Consider the following 25,255-nt stretch of genomic DNA (forward strand, 5'->3'; position numbering starts at 1 on the left):
ACCTCCACAATCCACTCGCTGTCCAAGAAGCACCAACTCCAAATCATCGCAAGAGCAATCGACCTTCGACAAATTCCAGTACCGAGTCGAGTCGAGTCGCTGCATCCGGACCCGAATTCTTTCCTCGATAGGAACCCACCAACATGGCAGCCGGCAAAGCGCCCGACGGCTTCGAAGTTCTCACGGAAACAATTTCAATCCACCGGCCTGAGACCACTACATCGAGCGACGAAACCCAGCCTCCCCTATTCGTCATCTGCAGTTGGATGGCCGCATTTCCCAGACACATCCAGAAATACACGGATCAATACAAGAAGCTCTATCCTTCGTCGACGATACTTCTCATTCAGTCTACCTGGAAAGATGTCTCTGGGACGGATGAGTTTATGGTATGTTCCCTGTACTCAATGCGAGAAACAAACTCTTTTTGTCTTTTGATTATTTTCTCCCTATCTCCAACTAACATTTGTACCTTCCCTTCGAACAGAAACCCCGCCTAGCAATCGCAATCTCCATCATTCAAGACCACCTGCTCCAACGCAACATTCCATCAACAACCTCACAAGGAAGCATTCCCAAACCCAAAATCTTGCTCCACATCTTCTCCAACGGCGGCGCCACAGTCGCGAACCATCTCAGCATGCAACTCAACAACTCCCTCTCATCATCCTCTTCCCTTTCCACCCACAGCCAACATCCCCAACCCAGCTCAACCTTCTCCCGCCTAATCCTCGAATGCACCCCCTCCCGCCCCAACACCTCCCAAGCCGTCCGCGCCGTCGGAGCCGCAGCCCTCCCCTCCAACCCCCTCCTCCGCCTCCTGGGAAACTTCCTCATCCGCTGCTTCGTCTCCTACGGATTCTGGAAATGCTGGCTACTAGGAAAAGAGAATATGGTTGATAAGTTGAGGAGGAGGTTGAATTCTCCTTTCTTCCTTCTCTCCACAAGATCTAAACCGGCTCCGACGTCGACAAGCTCCATCACAGAGAAAAACGAAAACGGTCTCACAGTTCCAAAAGAGCAGATTTGGGATGCAAAAGTTCCGAGACTATACATGTACTCGAAATCCGACGAGGTCGTTTCCTGGCAAGATGTGAGAGATCATGCGAGGGAAGCGAGGGAAGTTAGAGGGTTTGAGGATGTGAGAGAGGAAGTTTTTGAGAAGGCGCCGCACGTGGGGTTGCCGAGGGAGGATTTTGAGAGGTATTGGGGGGTTGTGGAGGGGTGGTGGGGGCAAAGGTAGAGTAAAGGAGATTTGAAAGACATAGTCGTGTCACGGGCGAAGGACGCGTACGCTGGGATTTGCAGTGGTATTTGACAAGTTCGATAAGGACAGAGGAATCTACTACCGCCAAGCCTCGCGGCGCTAAGCCTCGGCGGCAGCTGAAGGACGCAGTGCGATCCGCAGCTGCAACAGCTCTCAGCCTTGCTGGCGCTAAAGAGGCCGTCGGGACAGCTCTCTTTTTGTCCTCTCTTCAAGCCTGCATATAAGCACTCTAGCAAATGCGGCGCGCAAACTGATGCTCACAGATAAATCAACATGCGTCTGTTGAATGTTAACAGCCTCGAGTTCGCCGAATTCCATGGCGACAACCAACCGAAGTATGTGATCGCGTCGCATCGATGGTCGGACAGAGAAGCTACGTACAAGGATGTCAGAAACGGACAGAACAAGAACAAGGCCGGGTATAAGAAGGTATTAGCATTCGCAAGATATATAAGAGAGAGATTATCGCCTTTGGAGTGGCTCTGGATCGATACATGCTGCATAAACAAGGAGAGCGAGGCGGAACTGTCATATTCAATCAATTCGATGTTCAACTGGTATCGCGGATCCGAGATGTGTCTGGCGTACCTCGAAGACATCAAGGATAAGGAGAGGTACCTGAGCAGTGTATGGTTCACGAGGGGCTGGACTCTACAGGAATTAATAGCACCACGTTTGGTGGTTTTCGTAACTAACGAGTGGCAAGTCATTGGGAACAAAGGATGCGTCTTTTCCCATTGCGACAGCATGTCTTCCGGCGCAAATCTCGTACGAGAGATTGCTACATTGACAGGGATACCAGAGCGGGTTCTGAACGACTGGGGTACTAGCGTGAATCTTGCGATTGGGGATAAGATAAGATGGATAGAAGGAAGAGAAACTCTTCGAGAGGAGGATATGTCTTACGCTCTGTTCGGCATTGTTGGCATACGACCTGGCGTGAACTATGGAGAAGGGAAGGATAATGCTAGACAGCGTCTTCTTCAAGCAATAAAGCAGCGAGATGACATACGGTACGTGGATTGTATCTTGGTACAATTCTGGTCTAACTGCACAACAGGAGCCCGCCGCCGAAGCTGCATAATCCAGTCATCGAACCACAGGGTTCATTCCTATCAAAAGGGAGCAAGAACAACGCTGCTACCTTTGCTGACGGGGACCCAGGGGACTCAAGCACAGCTATTCTTGAAGGCCGCCCATATCCTACTAGTAGCGCAACACTCTACCAATGCTTAGCAAAGAAGGACAGTTGCTATTGTCGATGTCACTCCAAGGTTCTGAAGAGCCCACACAGGAGCCGATACATTTTTACCGAAATGCAGGGCTTACAAGCAATAGGGCAAGCATGCAATGTTGAGACTTGCACAGCTCGCATTTACGGGATAAAATTCCGCGTAGCAATTTTTCCGTCTTTGCTGCCTTTCTCGATTACTGCGGGTCTGCAAATTACTGACAGTTGGATACCTACACTTATGTTGAGGCCAGATCGCGTCTGCGACTACAACGGGCCGGGATTTCGGTGCCTTGAGAAGATTGAGTCAGGACGACCTCCACTGAAGAACATTCCAGAAAATTGCTACGGACAAGCTCTCGATCGATATATCTCGCGAAAAGTTACTTCTTTCAAGCAGTTGTTCACAAGCGGTCAAGCCTCGTTTGAGGATGTGAATCCCAAAGGCGAAGGATACCTTGACCTGCTTCTTATGAGACCCTGGCCTCCGGGAATGCAGAACACGCAGTGGAAGTTGCTTGAGTTCCTCATGCTCGGATCACCAGCCATTGTGCTCCGCAACCCGCGCTTACTTCACCGCTGTGCAAAATGGATCGGCGAGGGACCGCATATGGATATGTTGCTCTCGCTGTTGTACTTTGGCCTGGATCCTGGTTGCCTAGATGCTTCTTTATTTCAAGATTGGCCACAGCTTTGCAGCCCGGCCTGGTTTGCGGAGCAATTTGCGCCCGATCCTATGTTCATCGAGTTTATGCAGAAGTGTCTACAGAGGCAGCCGGGTAAGCATTGAGTGACCTCAAGCTCCGATGTGCTGTTACTGATGGAGTCTTCTCAGGATTTGGTGGTTGCGACTATCTGTCTGAGGCTTTACTGACTGAGAATGACGCTGAGTTCGAACGTGCTATTGATTGTGCACTGAGAGGTGAGGCTCTGCGAACATTACCGAATGCACTGGGACAGACGGCAGTCCACCTTGCTGTGCTTTCTCCCAGTCGGTTGACAATGCTGCTCGAAGCTGGCGTCGATCCTGACTGCATCGACGGAGGAGGCTCAACTCCCTTGATGTACGCTGCGTGCTACGGCGCATCAGCGTCGGCTATAGTCCTACTCGAGCATGGTGCGGACCCATCCGTGAAAGACAGGCGCAACGGCCGTTACTTCATTGACTACGCAGTCCGTCGACGACATCTCAAATTCATCGAGGATGTTTCTGTGTGGCTGAGGGCGGAAACAGGGGCTGCAGAAGCACAGAATCTGCTGGACAGATGTTTGGCATTTTGGTTCATCAATACAGATGATCCTTCTGATACTTGCGTTGAAAAACGTCTGCTCGGTCTCGGAGCGAACGCGAACGTCTTGCTATGGGACCAACTTACTTTGATGCAATTAGCCAAGTCCGAAAACCAGACGCAATTGCTGAAGGCCTCGGGCTTTACAGCCATCAACAGTCGAGATAAGAAGGGTCGTACACCCCTCATGAACGTCGCTTCGCTGTTCGACTTCGACACTCTGTCCTGGATGACCGGCCCAGAGCATAAAGCAGACGTTGCAGCGTGTGCGCACGACGGGCACACCGTCATGCACTACCTATTCTCATCTCCTCGGCTCCATAATTGGGCAGTCAAGGACGGAGAACAGGCCTGGCATTTTACGCAACGAGCAAATATGGTGTCTTCCCTATCCGTCCTGCTTGACCGAGGAGCTTCCGCCTTCACAACAGACAATTGCGATTGCGCTTGCTCCGACGCTGGTTGCACAGCTCTAACGTTCGCCCTGCACAAGCTCAAATATCTGCGTGAGTGGCGATCATATCAGACCAGTACAGGTCCGATGATCGAGCTCCTCGCTTTATTGGCGCGTCGTATCAGCCAACAAGATCTGGCAATGTGTTGCCGTGCGATCCAACGCTTTCGCGACTTTGAGATGCATGGATACACGCACACTTGTTGCCGCGGGCAGACTGAACCCCGGCTTGGTTCTCCACGCCTGCTATCAGACCAAGCAACGTACTCAACGGCGAAGTTGGAGCAAATCGACTTTGACACTACACTGGGGACACCAGTCGATGAGTCCAAGGCCTTAAACTACACTGACGTGATCATCAAGTTTGCACAATTGTGCTTCATGTATGAGCAGCAACCTCTTGACCCATGGTTGCCTCCAACATATCTAACTGTCCGGTCTGACGAGAGCGATGAGGTAAGAACCCGTTCCCACCCCCCCCTAAATTATCGGCACGTTCTTAATCTACCTCGCACGCACAGGATGATGACGATAAGTCACCCTTCGAGACCACTACCAATGTCGACCAAGGACAGGATGTCAAGTGTAGAAAGACCCGAGATCCAACGCCCCAACCTCGAATATACGAGAGCCACGATCACAAAAATTGGCTGCAATGGTGCAGCCAAAATCCCAATAAACTGCGAGTGCAGGGTGGTTCGCAGGCTTTTGTGGAACATGGACTAAAGTTGATAGCATCGTTCGAGGGCGAGATGCAGCGCCTACGCGCAGGTGACTGATGTCCAGCAGTGCAAGAGCGGACGTGAAAAAGGAAGCCGCAAAAGAGATCAAGAAGATTGCGAGGCAGAATTGCGAATGCAAGATCACAAATCCAAAATTGGCAAGATATAATAAGTCTAGCTAGACGTGGGAGCATTGCCGTGCTTCATTCAGTCGGTGGTATGCGGCTTATTGTTTCCTGTCTGCTAACTTAGAACATAGTCAGCATGGCCGGCAGCACCCGTCTACACGAGTGAGTCTTAAGTTCGAGTAGTGCACTAAATGTAGACATCGTAGGCCAACGACTCGAGCTTCATACTATTATTGCTAGTTCAGTAAGGTTTCAATTCATCAATTTTTCCTTTTCTTCCCGCTATCAATCGTATACTTGCTTGTTGGGTATATGTTTTCATCATATGTCATGTTCTCGTAAAATGCGCACTATTCATTCTGATAAATGTTCTCGCCCGCGCTGGATCGCATAGCAGATGAATTTCACCTACGCCGCCCCATATTTGTTCGTCCATACCTTCCCGTTCCTCTTACCTACTTCAATGTGCTGAAGCCGCCTCCACTAATGTACGGATCAACATCGTCCTGTCTCCTTCCCGTCAAGCCCTCGCCTGGCTTATGAGAAGAGGTGTTGTCAGAAGTGGAGTCTTCGCCAGCTCCTACTCGCGAGTGATCACCAGTGGTGGTAGATCCACCGACGATGAGAACAGGCGCGGCAGCTGCAGCAGACGCTCCTCCTGCTCCAGTGTCCTCGGAAAATCTGGACGAATACTGCTTGGGGTCGGCCTGCGGTTGTGAAGACGAGGTGGTCGTCGTTGTGGTCGTTGTTGTGGTACTGCCGATCGCGTTGTTGTTACCGCTGAGGAGAGGTTCGACGGCATGTTGTCTCTGGCCAGTAAGACCAGCGTCGCGATCGGACGTTGTGTTACCTGTGCCAGAAGCAGAAGCCAGCGCTCCAGCGCCTGCGGCGGGGCCAAGGGCACCTCCTGAGGCAGCGGCGTATTGGGTACCGCTGGATGAGGATGTGGCTGTCGTGTCATCACGAGGCAGCGTTGTTGTAGGTTGGCTAGTCGTTGAAGGAACGGCACCTGCGCCTCCAATGGTGTTGTTATTTCCACTCAAAGCAGGCTCAACATCATGTTGCCTCTGGCCTTCAAGATTTCCACTTTCGCCAGGAGCTGAATCGCGGCTCGCGTAGGCGCCTGCTGCGCCAGCGCCTCCCACAGCAGTTGTCGTGCCAGCAGCAGTGATAAGCGGATGGTCCAGAGGTCCGTTATCTTGGTTCTCCTTCAGCTCAGTGGCTTCCCTCGTTTGACCGGGAGCGGAATCGCGACCCGCATAAGCACCAGCTGCGCCAGCACCTCCCGCAACAGTCGTCGTTCCGGCGGCAGTGATGAGTGGGTGGTCCAGTGGACCATTGTCCTTGTTCTCCTTCAACGCCGTGGCCTCCTTGGTCTCATCGTCCTTGTCATCTTTGTTTCTGTGCAAGATTCTGCTGATCAGACCCGGCTTCTTGTCCTTCTCTTCCTTTTCGAGCTCTTTTTCGTGCTTCTTCTCGGCCTTCTCGGCAGCATGTCTACGTTCTTTCTCGTCCTTTTCATGCTGCTTCTCGAGTTCACGCTGTTTCTTCTCTTGTTCCTTCTCAAGTTCGCGTTGTTGCTTCTCGACTTCCTTCTGATGATGCTTCTCTTCCTTGGCGTGCTCCTTCTCGAGCTTCTTCTCCTCAGGCGAGGGCTTGTGGAGTTTGTTGTGCTTGTTTGGGTCTTCAGCGCCATAAGCAGCGTGCGTGGTTGGGTCGCTGTCGCGTGTCGCGGCATATGCTGCACCGGCACCAGCTACTCCTGCAGCTCCGGCACCAGCTACTCCTGCAGCTCCGGCGCCACCAACGATCGCAGCATCACGACCGGAGGTGTGGGTCGTTGATGAGTCTGGGTTGTGATCGACGCCTGAAATAGAACCATGTCGAGCAGAGGCGCTCACGCGTTCGGTAGTATTCGTGGTCGTCTGAATGCCTGGGCTTGCGGTCGTGCCTGTTGTTGCAGAGCTGCTTTGGCCACCAAGTGCGCTGCCAGCTCCGATCGCGCCAACTCCCGCACCTGCAGCTGCTGTTGCTGGAAGAGCAGAGCCAGCAGTGGTGGTCTCAGCACCCGGGAACTGTCCAGCCACGTTCGGGCCGTGGTCCACGGTATCGCCAGACTTTCCAACGTAGAATGAGCGATCGAGGAATGTCGCACCCTGTACGTCAGCCGGAGCCTTATTCAGCTGAGTGATACCCTCGTCGTTGCGAATACCACCAGCAGCGACGCCGGTGGACGGCTCAGATGATCCCAGAATACCAGCGTGGCTGCTTCCCAGCTGCGAATCTCGCGCAGATTGACTCGTCGACTCCCTCAGGCTTGCTTCTGGAGCTGCGACTGGGTTGATGTGGCCGTGCCCTGCTCTAGATGTAAGCGGGTGAGAGCGGTCGCCAAGTGATTGCGAGTTGTCCGTGCTCGAGAGAGTATTGCTGTTGTTGTTATCACGAGAAGCAGCGTACGCCGCGCCGCCAGCCCCTGCAGCAGCCAGACCTCCTGCGATGCCTGCGTTGCGCCCGAGGTTGGATGACTCGGTAGTTGACTGGCCACCGGCGAAGGTGGTGTCAGCAGAATCAGTAATACCGCCAGTTCGCGTCGATGAAGCTCCATAGCCCCCTGTAGACTCAAAGTCCTGCGCTTCGACGCCGGAGGCAGTGCTGTCCCCAAGTGAGCTGGTCTGGCCTCCTAGACCGCTTGAACCACTCTCTCCCAGAGGTCTGGTCTGCGAAGTGGTCCCGGCAGCAGCAAGTATAGTCTTTCCCTTGTCTGGATCATTATCATGCTCTCTGTTTGCAAAGTGCGCCTCGCCAGCATCTCGGCCTGGCCCATGAGCTCCAGACTGGTCCTGAGCAGCCTGCGTCCCGGTACGATTGTCAGCGAGACCGTCAGTCTGGCTGGCACCGGTTGTCTCGTTGTCCCGTCTGCTGTATGCGGTCGCTGCTGCTCCACCAGCTGACAGGTCACCTCCTGCAACAGCCGCTTCTTGGGCAGTTTTTGGATCAGCAGGTGTGAGGTTGGACTGAGTGTTGGATGCGCCAGTGTAGCTATCTGCAGCTGATGCGCCTTGCCCGGTGGTTGACGTTGTGTATGCTGGGGACTCTCTCGGCTGGGTATCTGTTTGCAGCTTGCTAGACTCGGGCTTTTCGGTCGTGGCGGTCGTCCCCATGGCTTGCTCGTCGTACCTGAGGCCGGTCAGATATATGGCGCTGCGCTTCTATGCATGTCTGTTTACTCACTTCTTGCCGCCTGGATTCAATATTTGGCGTAGCACTCCTCCCTTCTCGCCCTGCTCTGTTTGCTGTCCTTCGACAGGATAGAGTGTCGATGTGTCCTTCTTCGCTTCATTTTCTGGTGCATTCTGGAGCCTCGTCTCTTCACTGCCGTAGAGGATCTCATCATCCTTGCTCGAACCCGGTGAACTGGAGAGGTCAATAAATTTACGCAAAAATGCCTGCTGTAGATCTAGCTTACAAGACTTTCTTGAGCTTATCCATGCTTGCTGTTTGTCAGGTCAATGTGTAGGTTTTCTCTGTTACTTGCACGAGTCGTGGCTTCGCACTTCTGATATCAAAATGAATGCTGGAGTTACGCAAACAGGTATATATCCTATTGATCAACAAAGCATGGTCTACCTCTTCACGAGGCTGCGCGGGGCAAGCGCCTCATCTCAGATGGGAGAGCTTGCAGAGCTCATATGCAGACGTCATCCTTGCCACATGTGTCGTAGCAAGTTGGAAGACTGATACGCGGCATGGGCAATGAACTTGGCGAGTGGTGAGCACGCGGTGAGCAACGTGTCGGTGGCTGAGGTCATGCGAGACGGTAGCACAAAGAAAACAAAGAGCGGTGCGGCGCGCGTGCGTAGAGATTGGGCAACGATGGGCGGTATGCAGCGCGCGAAAGCTTGGATCCCCGTCTCATATTCGCAACATTGACTGGCTGTGATGCGCTCGCGATGTGCTCGTAGATCAAGCTGTTGATCCCATTGATCGATGCGCTGGAATATGGGAGATCTTGCAGAGCGTAGATTGGGCTGGTCGATGCTGCAGATGACGTGGTTCGCGTGCGGCTGTCCGTCAATGCAGGGCGGCGGCGTGATTTGTGTTCTCGGACCTGTCTGCGTGTGGTACGCTACGAGTGGCGCTTGGAGAGACAGATACGATGTGCATGAAAGTGGTTGCGATGCAGTGAGGGAGTTGAAGTTGTCGATGTGGATATGCCAGCCCTGCTCGACGCCTGTCGCTTGATCTCGCCATGCCCGGCCGTTCCGACCGATCGGAAAATTCCTAAGGCTCCAAGGCTGCAATGCTGAGTGAGAACGGTGAGCGGGCGTCCGGTGGGCAGGAAAGGCGCTCAACGACATGGCGGAGTGCCACGCCGCCGCCATGCACTCTTATGCACCATTCCCCACCGCGTGCATAACCTCCTCCATGCGTCGAAGCACTCCGTTCCCCATTCGGGACACGAACGGCAGTAGGAGGGCTTGTCGTCACCACGCCGCCCTCCTGCACTGACCTGCACTCACCTGCAAGGAACTGCAGCGTATCTGTACGCCGCGGCGGATGCAAGCGCCGCCGCGCCGCCAGACGACAGCGATGTCCCCAGCAGCGCAGCAGACGTCTGCCATTCTCGGAGGCATCTTCGGGCTTACTTCTACATTCGTACGCGGCCATATTCCTCCCACATTCAACGCGGCGCATCGGCTTTGGCTCTCGCTCTTTGACCCGTCGTCCCATTCTTTGCCGTGACCTCCCGCACCATGGCTCCAACTAACCCCAAAACTGCTTCGTCGACCGCGCGGGCTCAGCGTAGCGCCCTGCGAGCCTGTTCCTCCCCACATTGGATGCCATCCCAATCCTTCCAGAAGCCAGAGACACGCTCTTCTGCTATCTCTTCGCTGCTCCCTGCACTTCATGCGCCCTCGACATAGAACACCCTCTGCCAGCTGAACAACACTCCTTCTCGTCTTCCGAGACACACTACGCCATCCACTGCTCTCCCCGCTCTCGCCAATCGACACCTTCCCAATCCATCTATCGCCTGACGTAACGTCACCTCCCAGGATTCAACTCGCTGCTTCCGCTTCCCAGCCGCGACTTGGGCAACCAACGCGACACTGCTCGGCATTTGCCGATTCAATGCGACGAATATCCGCCTAGGGCATCTTCAGCAACTTCACTTCACTACACACACCCTTCCGCAGACATGGCGATCCGAGAAAAGGTCAAGTTCCTCTTCAAGTCCAAATCCAAATCAGACCGCGACTCCCAAACCTCGAAAGGCTCTTCCAAAGCCTCCGATGAACGATGGCCAAGCAACGTCTATAAACCTGGCGAGCCAATGCCAAGGCCAAAGTACCGAGCGCCTCCCAAAAAGGAGCACAAGGACAAACTAGAAGCATTCAGCTTTGCGGATGCATGGAGGAGGAAGAGTTTCCAGAGCCAGTACAGTCCCATGGGAACCAGAGCACCAAGTCGGAGAAACAGCGTCGCCAAGACTCCACTCAGCAGAAGGAGCAGCTGGATCAGCTTGGGTAGAAAGAGTTTCAGCGGAAAGAGCACAGACGGCGGCAGGAGCAACAGTATCACAAGTGGTGGTGGAGACGCAGAAAAGGGCAGTGTACGACATCGAGAGGGTGCTGCGATGCACATGGGCGTGGCAGTACCCACAACATTGAAGACCGAGCCCGAGGCAGACGGCGATGACGATGTCCACAATGGTGAGTTTGGCTGATTCCAGGAGAGTTTGAACATGGCTAACGCTTGGTAACAGTCGGACTATCACGTGTCCAATCGAAAGACCAGCGCTACCAGCCGCTCGAGCGACCACGAACAGCAGACAGCGGCACGGCTGGCCACGCGAACAACCTTGCGAAAACTATGAGCACAGCACACGACCACCAGCCTTTCACCGAGCAAGACCTGGCACTAGCACTCCACCGCTCTCACCTTGCAGTTCCAGCGCAGGGATGAGAGGATCTCACCGCATTTTCAGAGCAATTGTACATTTTTGTATAGCAAAATACAGACGGGCGCAAGATACGGACACTGGCGCATATTGTTGACATTTCGACTGCAGCATTATTGGCGTTGGAGTTGAGCAGGAGACTCTTTCTGGAGTTACGACATCAGGCGAGCATTTTGGCACCATCATCGGCAACAGAAGAGCAGTCAACATTCGGATGGTCTTCATTTAGCATTGCATCGGACAGCATGTCCCACCACAGTGGACAGCCAGAAGCACATGGCATGGCTGGGGCGAAAGAGAAAGAGGAAGAGCAAGGAGAATTGGACAGCATGGGAAGAGAATCTTGGCATAGAAGTGAGAGCAGATATTGCGCGATCTGAAATCATGCATTTGCAACTTGATCCAAATTCCCTCAAAGTGTATGCTTAAATCGTTCGCCGACAATCACAATTCACCGTGAGCAGTTCTGCCTCCAGAAAAGCCAAAGCCGCCAGAAGAGGGAACCATGTATTTGAACACTCCCTCGGGATCGTATCGTGCTGCGATCTCGCGTAAAGTGTCGAGATCAGCGGCCGGGGACTGGAACTAGACCATTAGTAAGTCAATGCGGCCTATTGCGACTTTCATGGAAAGTTTGTCGGCGAAATGCGACTTGGAAAGTACTTGACTTACCGCATGCTTAGGGTTTCCTTTCCCGCCCACTTCCTCAACCTCTCCTTCTATCCCTTTCCGCAAATCCTCAGCATGTCTCCGAAAAAGTCCATCCTGGCTTGGCTTCCCGTGGAGATTTTGATATTCGAAGAAGGCTTCGTAGAGAATCGCAGTTGATTCTGACTTCGAATCGGAAGTGATTGTTAGGAAGGGTTGGTAAGTCGCGGAAACGGTCCAGGAGCCTATGGCTGTTTCTTCGAGAGCGGTGATTGCGTCAAGAAGCGAATGGTGAGCTTTGAGGAGGAGGGTTGAGGAGGTGGGGAGGACGAGGGTGAAGGTTTTGAGATAGTGGGTTTTGGGTCGAGGTTGTTGGGAGGAGGAGGTAGAGGAGGAGAGGAAGAGGGAGGGTGGGTTGAGGTGGCGTTTGGTTGTGGAGGATGTGTTGTGTGGGATGGAGAGGAAGGGTTGAAGAGTGGTCGGTGGGTGGGCGGGCTTGGTGTTGGGGTCGTCTCCTTTCTGTTTTTGGGGAATGATGTGAGTATATGCGTTCCAGAATTCGAGTTTTCCGGGACCGTTTGAGGATGAGTATTTTTCCATTACGACTGCGCTTGTGCCTTCTGTTGCCTTCAGCTTTCCCATATTCTCCACGAACTCCACCAAAGCTTTGAATTGCTCTTCAGCTGTGCTTTCGGGATATTTGACTACTCCTCCCCAGATCTCTCCTTGTTCAATATTGGACACTTGCAGGTCGAACTTCGTCACTACTCCGAGGTTCGCTCCTGCTTGCAGCCCTTTATACAATTCTGAGTGCTGTTTCGGGTTGGCATTGACCAGCCAGCCGCCATCTCCTAGGACGACTTCGTAATTTGTAACTGAGTCGCATGAGAAACTGCGCTGCGGAGAGGAGATAGCAGGGGCACAGGATAGGAAGAAGTCTGATATGCTGGAGTCGAAAGTGGTGGACGGTGGTGAGAGGAGTAGCGAGGGAGGAGTGGAAATCCATTTCGGTGTCGGGGGTGCCAGTCCGGTCTGATCGTTATCTTCTTTATCATTCCTGGAGTGTGATGCAGATCTTGGAAGCTCAGACAAGTAGGTGTGGACTTCCCTCCAAGTTGCACCGGGACCGACAGAAAGTGTATCGTTCGTCGAATGATACGTTAGGCTATTGAGCTTCCGGATGTCCATCATGATATCGATATTGGATTGACTGGAATGTACTCCTGCACTGTGGTCGTTACCACTGCGTATCGAGAATTTGCAGCCTCGAGATGTGGTCTTGTTAGTGGCGAGGAGTATCTTGATAGCCTGGGCGACTTCGTCCGTGCCATTGGGGGTATAGAAACATGACGGAGTGAAGCGGTGATTGTTGAGATATTGTGGTGCTGTTTGCAGTTCCCTGTGAGATGTCTCGCCCGGATAATGGAGATGAGGAGATGGAATATGTGGCGATAGATATAGAGCTTCGCAGCAGGGGTTGGGACCTAGGAATGATGTTTCGAGGGCTGTTGTTCTGGCGGCCAGGAGTAGGATGAATTCCAGAGGATAATTCCGCGAGAGGCTCTTCATCTTCATAAGAATGCTGCAAGCTCGAGGCCGGTTTGGTAGAATCTCTTCAGGATGTTTTGTCGAACGAGTTGTCTTCTTGTCGAACGAAGAACACTTCCCTTCAGCACACCTGCCAAGCAGAGTTACACCCCTTTCAGCGAAAGCGAACACCTACTGTTCGTCTTGGTAAGTACGAATGGACAGCACTCAACCTGACATCAGAATTGAGCCTTGTCGGTCTGGCTCACCAGGCAACGAGCGAAGCCGGGGCTTCTTCACCGCTTGATCATGCTTTCACCCATTCCTGAGCACAATGCATTACTCTTGCAATGCATAGTACTGGAGTCAATCTGCTTTTGTTAGCTCGCATGGAATTTACCTGATGCACAATTGCAGAAATGCAACTTCGGAGTCTGCGGTTGCGCATTCCAAGCCTGCGAAGTTAGCAGGGATCCGGCGGGGAGCTGGCTCGTAGCCGATGATGGGGACGAAAAATGTCAAGGCGTGCGGAATGTGGGCTCGGCCAATTCTCCATCCTCGAGAGGCTTTATAGATGTCTATTCTGTTCAAGGTGTTTTCGTGGTGGTGATGGAAGAGAGAGAAATAGAGCAGTTGCACTGATGAATCTGCAGACACGGGATGCGTCCACACAGCCGGACTGCAGGTACCAGAGGCGGAATCCACTTGGCACCAGAAAAGTACTGCACAGCACACAGCAACCTCGCTATGGTGTAAGTTCTCGGTGTGTGACTGACCTACAACGGTACTGGCGACTTCGCTGTGGAATTAATGCTTATACGTTGAGTTTATGACGAGACTTTTGTCCAAGTGTCTCAGTCTGCAGGCATCAAGTCCGAGTGAAGTATCCCGCCTATGAGATGAAGTCAGCGCTGAGCGGGAATGGTGGGTGGTATGTGGCTCTCACATCGAGTCGAACACTGCGTTCTGTCAAAAGGGAATCTGCTTGAGCTTCGAAACCGCTCGCGGCTAGATTGATCTTTTGTTTCTGATATCCTTGTATATGCTGTGACTGTGTTAGGTTCTAGCGCCAGATGCTCATGGGAGAATTTGCAGTATACCTTCTCCACGCTATCCTTGTCTTGTATGATGTACCTTATGACCGTGATGGGTTTTGCTTGTCCTAGACGAACAACTCGGCCGATCGCTTGATCTTCTACAGAAGGGTTCCACTGCGGCTCAAGTATGTGAACGCGAGATGCGCTCGTGATGGTTAAGCTGCGCTGTGTTACTGACATTCTCACAGTGGAAAATGTGCTGGCGATCTCACCCTAGTCCTCCTGTTCCGATTGTCATTAAAAGAGCTGAGATGCTGGCATCGGCAGCAAATTGGTCGAGGATACGCGATCTGTCCGCATGCGAAGTTTCGCCATCAATCTGCACTGCACGTACACCGCGCTCAGCGCATAGTTGTCGTGCAAGACCAATAGTCTTTCGCCAGGAAGAGAAAACGATGCTGTTTTGGACATTAGATTTCCTTTGCAAACCTCGTTGCAAACCTCATGGCCGCTGCTTACCTTTTCTCGGGTGGGTCGGCATTCTGCGATGCTGTCAATTCATGCATCAATGCATTGAGTTTACTGGAGTGCTTCATAGCTCCGGAGTTCGCAGGATTGCCGGCCGACAAGGTCCGGGGTCGTGTTCTCTCTTTACAAAGTGGACAATTGTATGCCATTGTAGATCGATTCCCTTCCGACGAATCGCTGTGGCATGCAAGGCATATAACGTGACCGCATTCGCCCAATATGCCGGAAGCCTCGTCTTCGGTCTGGCCAAGTCCTGTTATTGTGGAGAAACACACCACGCACTGATCTTGCTCTTGCTCTTCGAGCAATGTGAAATGCTCATCTGGGTCAAGGTCTTGTTCGAGTGATTCACGGTCATCGCTGTATGTTCCCTGGTTACAGAAAATGCGGAGCTTCAGCAACAGTCTTGGCACAACGTTTCGGGATGATTCTGGTCGTCCGCTGACAGGCGCGTCTAAAGCATCTCTTCCTGCTTTGATTATTCGACGATATTGGCTCAACTCTTGTCGTGTGAAGTCGACCAACTTCTCGATCAACTCCGGCTTTGCAAGACCGATAAGAGCTTGAGTCCGCCGCAAGCACAATGGTGTCAGCGTCTCTCGGAGCAGATAACAACCACGTTTGAAGGACTTCCGCGCTGGCGTTGCTATATGTCGTCGAAAAGTCTTAGCATCCTCAAGAAGTGGTACTCGGCAGAATTCCAGCAGAGCGCCGAGATCGTCTATCTTATTGGAAACAGGAGTTCCCGTCAGACACCAATAGTGTGCCGCATCAAGAGTATTTATGGCTGTGAAAAGCTTCGTTCGTCGATTGCGAATCGTGTGGGCTTTTCTCAATTTAGCACACACTGCCACACCTTCCAGCCTTTAGTAAACAGACCTTCGTCAAGTACGACTCTGAAGAACCTCATGTGATATAGGACTTCCCGTTCCCGTTTGCGGTATTCTCGGGCAATGGTTCCGTATGTTGTGAGGACGATGTCAAACTTCAAGAGATCGGTGTAATGCGTCACTCGATTCTGGGCGTGATATGTTGATATTCGTAGAGCTTCCACGCGCGTGTGTCTAGTATGATTAGTTACGGGTTGTCTTCCAGCAGAAATAGGCCTACTGCTGCAATTGCTTGATCCACGAGTCCATGAGCTCTAGGACAATGATTAGGACCCTCAGCTCTTTTAAGAAAGTTGGTCTGGACACTTACGCGTCGATGGCACAATTATTAGTGTTGCTGCACTAGGCGCTCGAACGATCCTCGGCTGCGAAAAAGCATTGCCGGGTGGCTGACTTCGCGCGTACTGCTCAGCTCGGTCACGGGAACTAATTATGAGTGACAATGTGGTCAATGTCTTTCCCAGACCCATTTCATCAGCCAGAATTCCGCCTCGCGGTTCATCTTGTACTCCTTGACGCTCGTCAGCGGTAATTCGATGGCGGTGACTGTCCAGGCGATCAGCATGCACCCAATCTTTGGAAGCTATAGACCCACACTTCGATCGCATTTTCAGTCCTGTGTGGTAACCAAAATCGCGCGCCGGTGTCCAGAAGACCTCCGCCTAACTCCCGCTTGCGCATAAAATCGAGCGCTTCACCTTGATGGCTACAGAGATGAGACAGTCAGTTCATGGTAGCAACAACGTCAGACATACATACGGCATCAAGTTCGTTCTCACGACTGCAGGGTCCAGATTGACAGCAGTCGAATCGAGGCCATGTTGCGGCAAGTTACCCAACATGTTGGTCCAAGCTGGATTCACATCGATCGACGACGCCAAGGCACTTGAGCCCGTGACAAGCTCTTGGAACAAGAATTCAATATCGTCGACATCGAACTCAAAGAGCTGGGGATTGATATAGGCCATTGTAGGTTCTGCTGGTACCGGATCTTGCAGATACAGGCCCTGCTTTGACAATGAGGTTCCTGTTTCGTGCGCAAAGTATTGAGGCCCGATAATAGTGGCATTGACGAGTAGCGAATTTTTTTTCTTGTTTGTGACATTTGCTTGAAGGAGGAACTCCAGGTCTGTACGCTTCACGAATGGCCTGATCTGAATATCGGCACGTTTCAAGATCTCCTGGAACGCGGCGGTGACTTTTGAATTCAGATGGGCGATGTCGAGGCAGGATGGTGTGCTGAGCACAAGTCTTGCTCCCTTTACGGTCAACTGGAGGCTGACGTATTCTGACTGGCCGTCGGCCGCATTGATGGCATCCAATCCAGCACGATTTGATGCATGTTGTGATGCATCGAGGAGCTGTGCATTGATTTTGGTGATCTGCCGAGGCGATCAGTCTGTCGGCACATATTGCAGAACGGGCCTTTAGGTGGAACAAGATACCGCCCCATAGCAGATCAATGATCCACCGTGCCCGGCGTCGTCTGCTGGTGTTACGCCGCCTGTCGTTGGTGTAGACGCGTCTGGTGTCAGAAGAGGGTGCGATGTGGATCGAGCGTGCCGCTGCCGCTTTGCTGGGCCGTGGTTGACCTCATCGTCATCGTCAAGGTTCCTCCTTGCAAGGCCAGATGCTCCGAACATTCTGATATTGCACAAATCTGAGGTCGACCAGCTCATAATCGCAGCTCTTGCTCCAGCGCGCTCGATTCATGTTTTGCTGCCATGGCCTCCGTCACGGCACATCGACAAGGCTGCGGCTGCGGCTGAGCAGCGGCCGGGCGGCCTCTCATCGCCCTCACGCGTCGGCCTGCCCACCTGTATAAAGCGAGAGGGAGAGATGCTCACCTAGCGCAGGCAGATGCGAATATGAATAGAGAGCACGAGACTCGCGACATAGATCAGGAGTGGAACACCGCCTTTCACCATCCATGGATAGATTCGAAGACGCAGATCCGACTGCTCAGAATCGCGAACGAATATCGAGATCCGTCAGCCATTCTCGAATGCGCATTCGAGATCGTAAAGGTTGACGATCTCGCCACTACTGAATACGCCGCATTATCATATTGCTGGGGAGATGCCAGCACGATACAAGATATCTATGCCATCATCGTGAACGGACAGCATTTCTGGGTGCGTTCGAACTTGGGCACCTTCATCGAACAGGTCGGCAAGAGCTATGACCTTAATGTTCCTATCTACATCGATGCCGTCTGTTTGAACCAGCTGGATAATGAAGAGCGTAGTGATCAGGTCAAGCTGATGGCGGCAGTGTACACGAATGCAGCTACTACAGTGGTGTGGCTAGGAAACCCTCGGGATGAGCAGATGTTGAATCTTCTTATGCTGCAGCAGCAGCTTGTGGAGTCAACATTGGTCCCATCATGGACATCACAAGCTATGATAGGTCTGAGTTACCTATGTTCAAAAGTATACTGGAAACGACTTTGGGTTGTACAAGAATTGCTTCTTAGCAACAACATCAACATCTATTGCGGCGAGCTGGCATTTGCTTGGAATGAGATCGCCCGACTTGCAGCGCCGCAGGACAAGATCAGGCACCTGCACAACCTTGAAGCAGCCTCATGGTGGGACTGTTGGTCTCTTCCACGACCGAGCGCATTAAGCGAGCAAAGTCTACTGGAAGACACCATATGCCAAGGATGGCATTGCGCACTTCGACTCATCCACTATCGCGAGAAGTGGTGGTCGAGGACATCTGCCGATCGCTCTGCCTCTCCGTGCGGACTGCCATTTCACGAGGCACTGACTGCATTCCAGTACCAACACTGTCGCGACCGGAGAGATAAGGTCTACGCCCTTCTTGGCTTACTCGACGATGAAGGCAAGGTGATGATCAAGCCAAATTACCACAGTTCCAGGCATGATTTGTTCATACAGGCTGCCGTGGCAGGCTATGTTTCCCATCGAAGAACGGCGACACAGCACAGTGAAGCAAGCTTGACATACCAAGATCGGAGATTTAGCGATGCGCTTAGTACGATTCTAGGGCTGCCAAACGACAGCACAGGCCCACGAGCGTCAGAGGTTATCAGAGTTGCACAGTCATACCTGAAAGGCATAGAACCCTCAAACGCAGATCACCATGAAGCAGGTCCTCAGCAGTGGAGTACCGAAGATATTTCCTCGCCAGTGAACCAAGCACCTGACAAGTTTCATTTACTGGACCCCGAGAAACCCTCGATCGAGCAGGCATTCCAATTGCTCAAGGGTCAACTAATCGCTGGACCTTTACAGCAGTGTGCCACGGCAGATATCAAAGCTCTACATCGAACACTGGCAGCCATACAGAGAAAGCAGAGGGCCGAAGGTAGATTACAAGACATGACGCGACTCAAATGTCTACTACATACTCTGGGCACGTATGAACAGGCAGTCGATACTTTGCTCGATTGTGAAAATGTTCTTGCGTCCATCTACGTAAGTCTTTGATTGTCAGAACCAAGGCCTTTGAGCCCTGCTGACGTTTCAGGGACCAATGAGATTTCTGTTGCAGGTACGTCTGTTGCATGTTCCCATAGACGCGGATACGTACGAACTTACTCGCTTAAGGTGTCCGACGGTTGGCCAACCGCATTTGACAGCCTCTTAAGGCAATATCAGAAGCTCGGTGACAGCATGCCAACGCCAAATGACCTGCAAAAGGCATCCCAGGGCAGTGCAGCCCACTCTCAAATCCTCCAGGTTATGTTTTGCAAAATCTTTGCATTTCATACGTTGGCATTGCAATACTTTCGCAACGCAGGTGCGTCCTCTCACTTCCCCTTTTTGTTTGTCAGCGGCGGCGTGCTAATCCACGCAGCTTGGAAGCAGCTGTATTCATCTACTTGGAAAGAGTTCGAAGGTAGACTGAGCAATTGTGTTGCTGTGATCGCAAGTCACAAGGAGCTGGTAGAAGCTCAAGCGAAAGCAGTCGACGCGCAGGAATCGCGACAAAGCAGGATTGATACCCGCGATGATTTGGCACATTTGCTCGAGCATGCGGGCCACGCAGAGGAGACCTTCCGCCAGCACAACGCGGAGCAGCTGGTACGACGCAGAATCCATGTACAGACCTGGCTTGACGCATGCGACACGGAGACTGATCAAGATCATCGGCACGAAACAAGAACCACATTTGGCGCTACTGGCAAGTGGCTCCTGGACAGCGCTAAGTACCGCGCCTGGTGCGAAAGCGAATTTGATTATGCTCCACTTCTATGGGTTACGGGTATACCAGGTGCAGGTATGCAAGTTCTCAGCAGGGCACGAGCAATTATACTGAATGTGCCCAGGCAAATCCGTGCTGGCATCTTTGATCGTCGACGAATCCAAGAAGAATGCTGGCATTCAGACAATATTCTTCTACCTGAAACGCGATGATGCAGCCAAGAACACATTTCTAGCCATGGCCCGATCTCTCATCCACCAGTTGTCTCTGCACAACGATGCACTGGTTTCGCATCTGTATGAAACTGCGACCACAAGAGGCGAGCCATCGCTCCGAACGACGAAGCTAGCAAAAGAAGTGCTGGCTACATGCTTGCGAGCGGCAGGAACACCAACTTGCGCGATCATTGACGGTATTGATGAATGCAAGCAAATAGAGCAGAAGCACATTGCCGAATTCTGGACCAATCACGTGGAAAACTCTGGCTCCTGCCGCTGTGTACTGCTCAGCCAAGACGACGCCTCCACCCGACCACTTCTAGCAAGACTGCCTACCTTACAGATTCAAGGCTCCTCTCACAGCGCTGACGTGAGGTCATATTGTCAGTCGTGGGGAAGCATCATTCAAGAGAGGTTCAGGTTGAGCCAACAAGAGACAGACGCACTCGTGATGCAAACATGGCAGCGTGCTAAGGGTATGTTCCTGTACGCTTGTGTGGTTCTGAACAATCTTTATGGGCAAGTCAGCAAGGAAGGACTACTACTTGAAATGCAGGCTTTTCCAGCCGAACTGCACCAGGCGTATGTGTACTCGAGAGGCGACGTTTTGTTCCACAGACCGGCTAACGTGAGTGCCAGGTACGAACGCCTCTTCAACAGAATTCTTTCCGAGACAGCAGCGCAATATCATGCAACCGCTAGGAAACTATTGGCGTGGGTCGCCTGTGCCACGAGGCCTCTGAAGTGGCGCGAGATCCAGGCTGTGGTTGCTATTGACTTTGATAAACAAATCGTCGATCTCAACCACCGACGTCTGGTCGTGGGGCTCAAAGACCTATGCGGCGCATTACTCGAGGAGCTGCCGAACGGTGATATCGTTTTCGTGCACAGCACCGCCAGAACGTAAGCCAGCTGCAACGGAACAGGCTCGGAAGCATCGCTGATTGTGTAGATTTCTCTTCGAGAACGAATACTTTTCAGAGCATCGTGAGCACAGCAATCTCGCTGAGCTGTGCCTGAACTATTTCTGTTTGCCAGGGTTTTCTCTACCGCCAAACGACCAAAACGATAACGAGAGAAATGATCAGAATGCTACGGAGATCATCGATTACATTCGCAACGGGACGTATGCGTTCGTAGACTATGCGCTGGTCTCTTGGACCAATCATCTGGAATGTGTCTTGGTAATCCGAGACGGCGAAGACCTGCCGCCATCGCTCTTGATCGCGATTCGAACTTTCCTCCAGCTTCACTGGAAGAAGCCGCGCAAGCAAATGAAGGCAACGACAAAGATTCAAGCAGTGTGCAATCGTGTGGCCGGCCTTGATATTCACGATAAGCTGAAGGAAACAATGTCCTCTATGCATTGTCTTTTCTCCACTAACTTACCAGACCTGGAGGCCATACAGACATTGGACCTGTTTGACTTTCTAGCCCGGATGCGAACAATGCTGGAAGGCATGAAGATCACGGAGGCACTCGAGGAAACGTACGGTCCCAACATCTACAAATGCCCCAGACTCTACTGCACAGCATTCTATGAGGGTTTCGCACAACTGGATCAACGAAATGCGCATCTCGACAGGCATGAGCGACCCTATTTCTGTCAGATTGAGGACTGCATATTCGCCACAATCGGGTTTCCTACAGCAAAAGAACTCGATGCCCATGTCAATCGCCATCCCGAACAAGAACCGACCGATCAGGACTTTCCAGCCGAGAACGACCCCTTACCGCAAAGCCAAGATCAAGTAGAAGCGACTGAGGTACCTCATCGACACGCCTCTGCACCGTCTCAGCAGCCTACACCCGAGGGGCAAGGACTGGACAGCAGCGCTGAGACCGGTCAAGGTGCCGATAGAGCGTCTGTGGTCGAGCGACCCTCAGCTTCCAAGCAAGGAAGGAGGAAGTATCCCGCGACTTTTCAGTGCAATTTGTGTCCAAAACGCTTCACTCGTGGGGCCGCCCTTCGGGACCATCTGCGAACTCACACCGATGAAAGACCCTATGTTTGCACGATATGTGGCAAGGCATTCGCTAGGAAACAAGATTGCAAGCGGCATGAGGAATTGCATAGTGGCGAAAAGAAATTCGTGTGCAGGGGTACTCTCCCAACTGGTGCTTATTGGGGCTGCGGTCGACGATTCGCGCGCGCTGTGGCTTTGGGCCGTCATTTTCGAAGCGAGAATGGACAGAATTGCACCGCACCTTTGCTAAACGAGGAAAGGGCAGAACGGCAGAAGGCGTTTATGGACGAGCGACTACAAGCTGTTCAAGGCCTTGTTGCACCTCAGCCTATGATGGCGCAACCAAATTCAATATCGAGCAACTTTCTGCCACAGTCGTTACTTGAACAATATCCTGCCCTTCAGAATATCGACTGGAACAGCATTCCATCAGTCGAGCCACCGGAAGACGCATGGCGCGAGCCCTCTTGATGCAAAGGGTAGTGGATGGGCCTCAGAAGGCTTTCTGGGAGTAGCAGAGCCTACAACAGCAGCTGAGAATGCCTTGTGGAATGCAGTATCATCTGCTCAAAGTCCGAAGGCGTGTCTACAAGCACCTCTGCTGGATCAATCTCCAGCATTCGCAGGCTTTCGGGGCGATAGCTCCCCGGGCTTCGCGCGAAAAAGGGGATTCAATGTTGTATAGATCAAGCTATATAGGCCATAAGATCGGCATGCACTGTTTCGTGTTCCTGAAAATGGCCCATTCTCTCGTAACTTCAAATCAGTAGAAGAACTCGCACGCTGACATTCTTGCGCAATGCACGAGCACATTCGTTCAGCCGTGACACAGCTCTGTCGCAGAGAGAAACCGGACAGCGTGCAAGTATGTGGTTCGAGCAGGTCGGGAATTGGTTTTTGAGTATATACCGCTAGAGCTGTTGGTTTCTGATGGGCCCGTACGCCGCAATGAGAACTTCGTCCCACTCTGATGAGATACTGGGCGAGAGTGCGGATCTGTATCGCGGCCATTGAGATGATGGATGTGACGGCTGCGGCTGTGGCAGGCAGACGAAGCCTCAACACTGCCACTGCACTGCCATTTTAAGAGGTAGTGGTGGCGAAGTGTCCTACTTAATCTATTTGCCAACCAGCTTTATCCACTTCTCGTGAGCCCTAACGTTCTGATTGGCCCATACAGCACAGTCAGGTTCTCGCCCAACTTCTGGCTGAGAGAAGGCATTGCGAGAGGCCGCCTTGCTGCGCCCGCACAACTCGGAACGTTCTAATTGGCCCATACGGCACAATCAGGTTCTCGTCCAACTTCTGGCTGGAAGAGGCATTGCAGTGACTCAGTGAGAGGCCGCTTTGCTGCGCCTGCACAACTCGGAACGTTCTAATTGGCCCATACAGCACAATCAGGTTCTCGTCCAACTCCTGGCTGGGAGAAGGCATTGCGAGTGAGGCCGCTTTGCTGCGCCCGCACAATTCGGAACGTTCTGATTGGCTCATCCAGCACAATGAGATTCTCGTTCAACTTTTCAAAGGAAGGAGGCATTGTAGTGCTCGCCCGCATTAGCGCCAATTCCTGCGGTTTACAACTCGGACCGTTCTGATTGGCTCATAGAGAACTAGCACAATGAGATGCTCGTCCAACTCTTCGCTGGGATGCATTGCAGTGGCATTGCTGCGGTCGCACAACTCGGCTTTTTGGGGGTCAGGCGGTGCCCCGTATTCTGACTCTTCTGATGTCCTCATCAGGTTTTTTCCAATCTTAATGATTGGGGCTCGGCAATACAAAGTAGAGGCAACCGTGGCGTGCTTGCCTTGCGGAAGCTGGCGTTGTGCCGTATACTAGGATGGAGAGAAATCTGTTCACTTTACATGCTTCTATTGTAGCATTCTTCGTGCTTCTGCCTACTTGACTCAATACTGGCTGCAATGGTTGAGAACGCGTGGAAAGAGGATACGAGCCCAAGCTCGGCGAAACATGTTGCGCACAAGAAAGAGGCACGTATCCTTCCTCGAAACGAAAGGCCTCGGAATCTGGCCGCAAAGAATGGCTTGGAGTTCACTCCGTTGTCATGGACGCCTGCCAATGTCTTCAAAATGACGAAGGCTATTGACTGATGTGAAGAGCATGGAGGTCTTGACACTGCGATCAGCTCTTCAAGCGTTCCTTTTCGCTGCGAGAGAGTGCATGGCCGACCTGCTCTGCTGTGTTGTCATGTACCTAAACAAACGGCAATTGGTGGCACCTCATACGCCCAGCACATACCATGTGCACGTTCTAAAGGACTTTTCGTGGTAGACTTTCTCAGCCAGCACTACATCATCGGCGGACGAGATGCTTCAAAACAAAGAGACTGCTGGAGCTCAGAAGGCCAGCTATGTCCCTCTATGGAAGGCTCCCTACAGCGACTCCTCGCAAAGATGCACATGGCGCTCATTACTCACCTGGAAAGGGTCCTTAGTACATGCAAGCACATCTTGGACGGCGATGTTTGGGTAGTGGAAGAATCCTGTAGTTATCGGCCCCAGGTCAGACGCGTGCTTTGGCTTGTCCCATATGTCGAAGTCGTGGCAGTGGCATTGTTTTCTTGCCGCGGATGGGAGTGTTGCCTTAGGTGTGAAAGCTCTTGCGACGCCCGGAGCCGAAGTATTGCTCGCTGGTCGACCAGATTGGCTTCGATAAAAGAGAAGGCTCAGATCTGAAAGGACAAGTTCCAGCATGTTGGCAAGAAGTGCATGAGGCTACTCAAAGCTTGACGCAGGGCCCGAATCGTGTTCGTCATGAAGAATGTCGTTCGCCGTTTCCCTGATTGTGAGCGGCAGCGTCCGAGGACATGGTGTCTTCCTCATCACAATGTTGCTGGACTTGGCCAGCCGTGAATCGACCGCTTCATGAAGCAATCGCAACGACAGCATGCCACAGTCCGACAATTCATCGGACCGACACTATCCTCTTGGTGGTCCAGAAATAGCGAACGTCGTCCGTCCGTCGACCCGATGGCATGGCTTGACATGTGGTTTCGTGCAACCGGCAATGGCGTAGCTGCTTCCGTCATCGCCGCCAGCACACGCCGACCCAAGTGCTAGCAGCTGCAGCGTCTGTGCTGGCCTTGTTTGGACTGGGATCGTGGTGGACTGCCGGGGATGTGCCTGGGAGCGCCAACAAGGATGAAGCAGGAGCGAAAGCCACGCGAGAATGCTTGGCAACGTTACGTGCGGCCAT

General features: G+C 52.5%; 7 protein-coding genes across 7 annotated transcripts; 4 read left to right on the forward strand and 3 right to left on the reverse strand.

The window, feature by feature from the left end:
* Nucleotides 1–143: 143 nt before the first annotated feature.
* On the forward strand, nt 144–1,243 carry CKM354_000995500 (uncharacterized protein; the record flags this gene model as incomplete). The annotated part of the gene is made up of 2 exons (XM_044805398.1): nt 144–389; nt 488–1,243. The coding sequence occupies 2 exons, from the start codon at nt 144–146 to the stop codon at nt 1,241–1,243; spliced, it is 1,002 nt and encodes a 333-aa protein (XP_044661333.1).
* A 297-nt stretch (nt 1,244–1,540) lies between these two features.
* On the forward strand, nt 1,541–5,020 carry CKM354_000995600 (uncharacterized protein; the record flags this gene model as incomplete). Its single annotated transcript, XM_044805399.1, has 4 exons — nt 1,541–2,280; nt 2,328–3,277; nt 3,334–4,697; nt 4,763–5,020. 4 exons carry the CDS (start codon nt 1,541–1,543, stop codon nt 5,018–5,020), a joined length of 3,312 nt encoding a protein of 1,103 aa, XP_044661334.1.
* A 526-nt stretch (nt 5,021–5,546) lies between these two features.
* CKM354_000995700 (uncharacterized protein) lies at nt 5,547–8,580 on the reverse strand (the record flags this gene model as incomplete). The annotated part of the gene is made up of 3 exons (XM_044805400.1): nt 5,547–8,268; nt 8,323–8,505; nt 8,558–8,580. The coding sequence occupies 3 exons, from the start codon at nt 8,578–8,580 to the stop codon at nt 5,547–5,549; spliced, it is 2,928 nt and encodes a 975-aa protein (XP_044661335.1).
* A 1,711-nt stretch (nt 8,581–10,291) lies between these two features.
* On the forward strand, nt 10,292–11,058 carry CKM354_000995800 (uncharacterized protein; the record flags this gene model as incomplete). Its single annotated transcript, XM_044805401.1, has 2 exons — nt 10,292–10,805; nt 10,859–11,058. The coding sequence occupies 2 exons, from the start codon at nt 10,292–10,294 to the stop codon at nt 11,056–11,058; spliced, it is 714 nt and encodes a 237-aa protein (XP_044661336.1).
* A 439-nt stretch (nt 11,059–11,497) lies between these two features.
* On the reverse strand, nt 11,498–13,276 carry CKM354_000995900 (uncharacterized protein; the record flags this gene model as incomplete). Its single annotated transcript, XM_044805402.1, has 2 exons — nt 11,498–11,638; nt 11,726–13,276. 2 exons carry the CDS (start codon nt 13,274–13,276, stop codon nt 11,498–11,500), a joined length of 1,692 nt encoding a protein of 563 aa, XP_044661337.1.
* Nucleotides 13,277–14,120: 844 nt separating this feature from the next.
* CKM354_000996000 (uncharacterized protein) lies at nt 14,121–17,326 on the reverse strand (the record flags this gene model as incomplete). Its single annotated transcript, XM_044805403.1, has 10 exons — nt 14,121–14,273; nt 14,329–14,485; nt 14,538–14,723; nt 14,785–15,619; nt 15,673–15,857; nt 15,904–15,937; nt 15,994–16,229; nt 16,279–16,389; nt 16,443–17,065; nt 17,129–17,326. 10 exons carry the CDS (start codon nt 17,324–17,326, stop codon nt 14,121–14,123), a joined length of 2,718 nt encoding a protein of 905 aa, XP_044661338.1.
* A 225-nt stretch (nt 17,327–17,551) lies between these two features.
* Nucleotides 17,552–22,512, forward strand: CKM354_000996100 (uncharacterized protein; the record flags this gene model as incomplete). The annotated part of the gene is made up of 7 exons (XM_044805404.1): nt 17,552–19,126; nt 19,179–19,202; nt 19,259–19,451; nt 19,509–19,931; nt 19,981–20,656; nt 20,714–20,977; nt 21,027–22,512. 7 exons carry the CDS (start codon nt 17,552–17,554, stop codon nt 22,510–22,512), a joined length of 4,641 nt encoding a protein of 1,546 aa, XP_044661339.1.
* Nucleotides 22,513–25,255: the final 2,743 nt, after the last annotated feature.

Source organism: Cercospora kikuchii, assembly GCF_019650295.1.
Source record: "Cercospora kikuchii DNA, contig_00006, whole genome shotgun sequence".
Classification (NCBI taxonomy): domain Eukaryota; kingdom Fungi; phylum Ascomycota; class Dothideomycetes; order Mycosphaerellales; family Mycosphaerellaceae; genus Cercospora; species Cercospora kikuchii.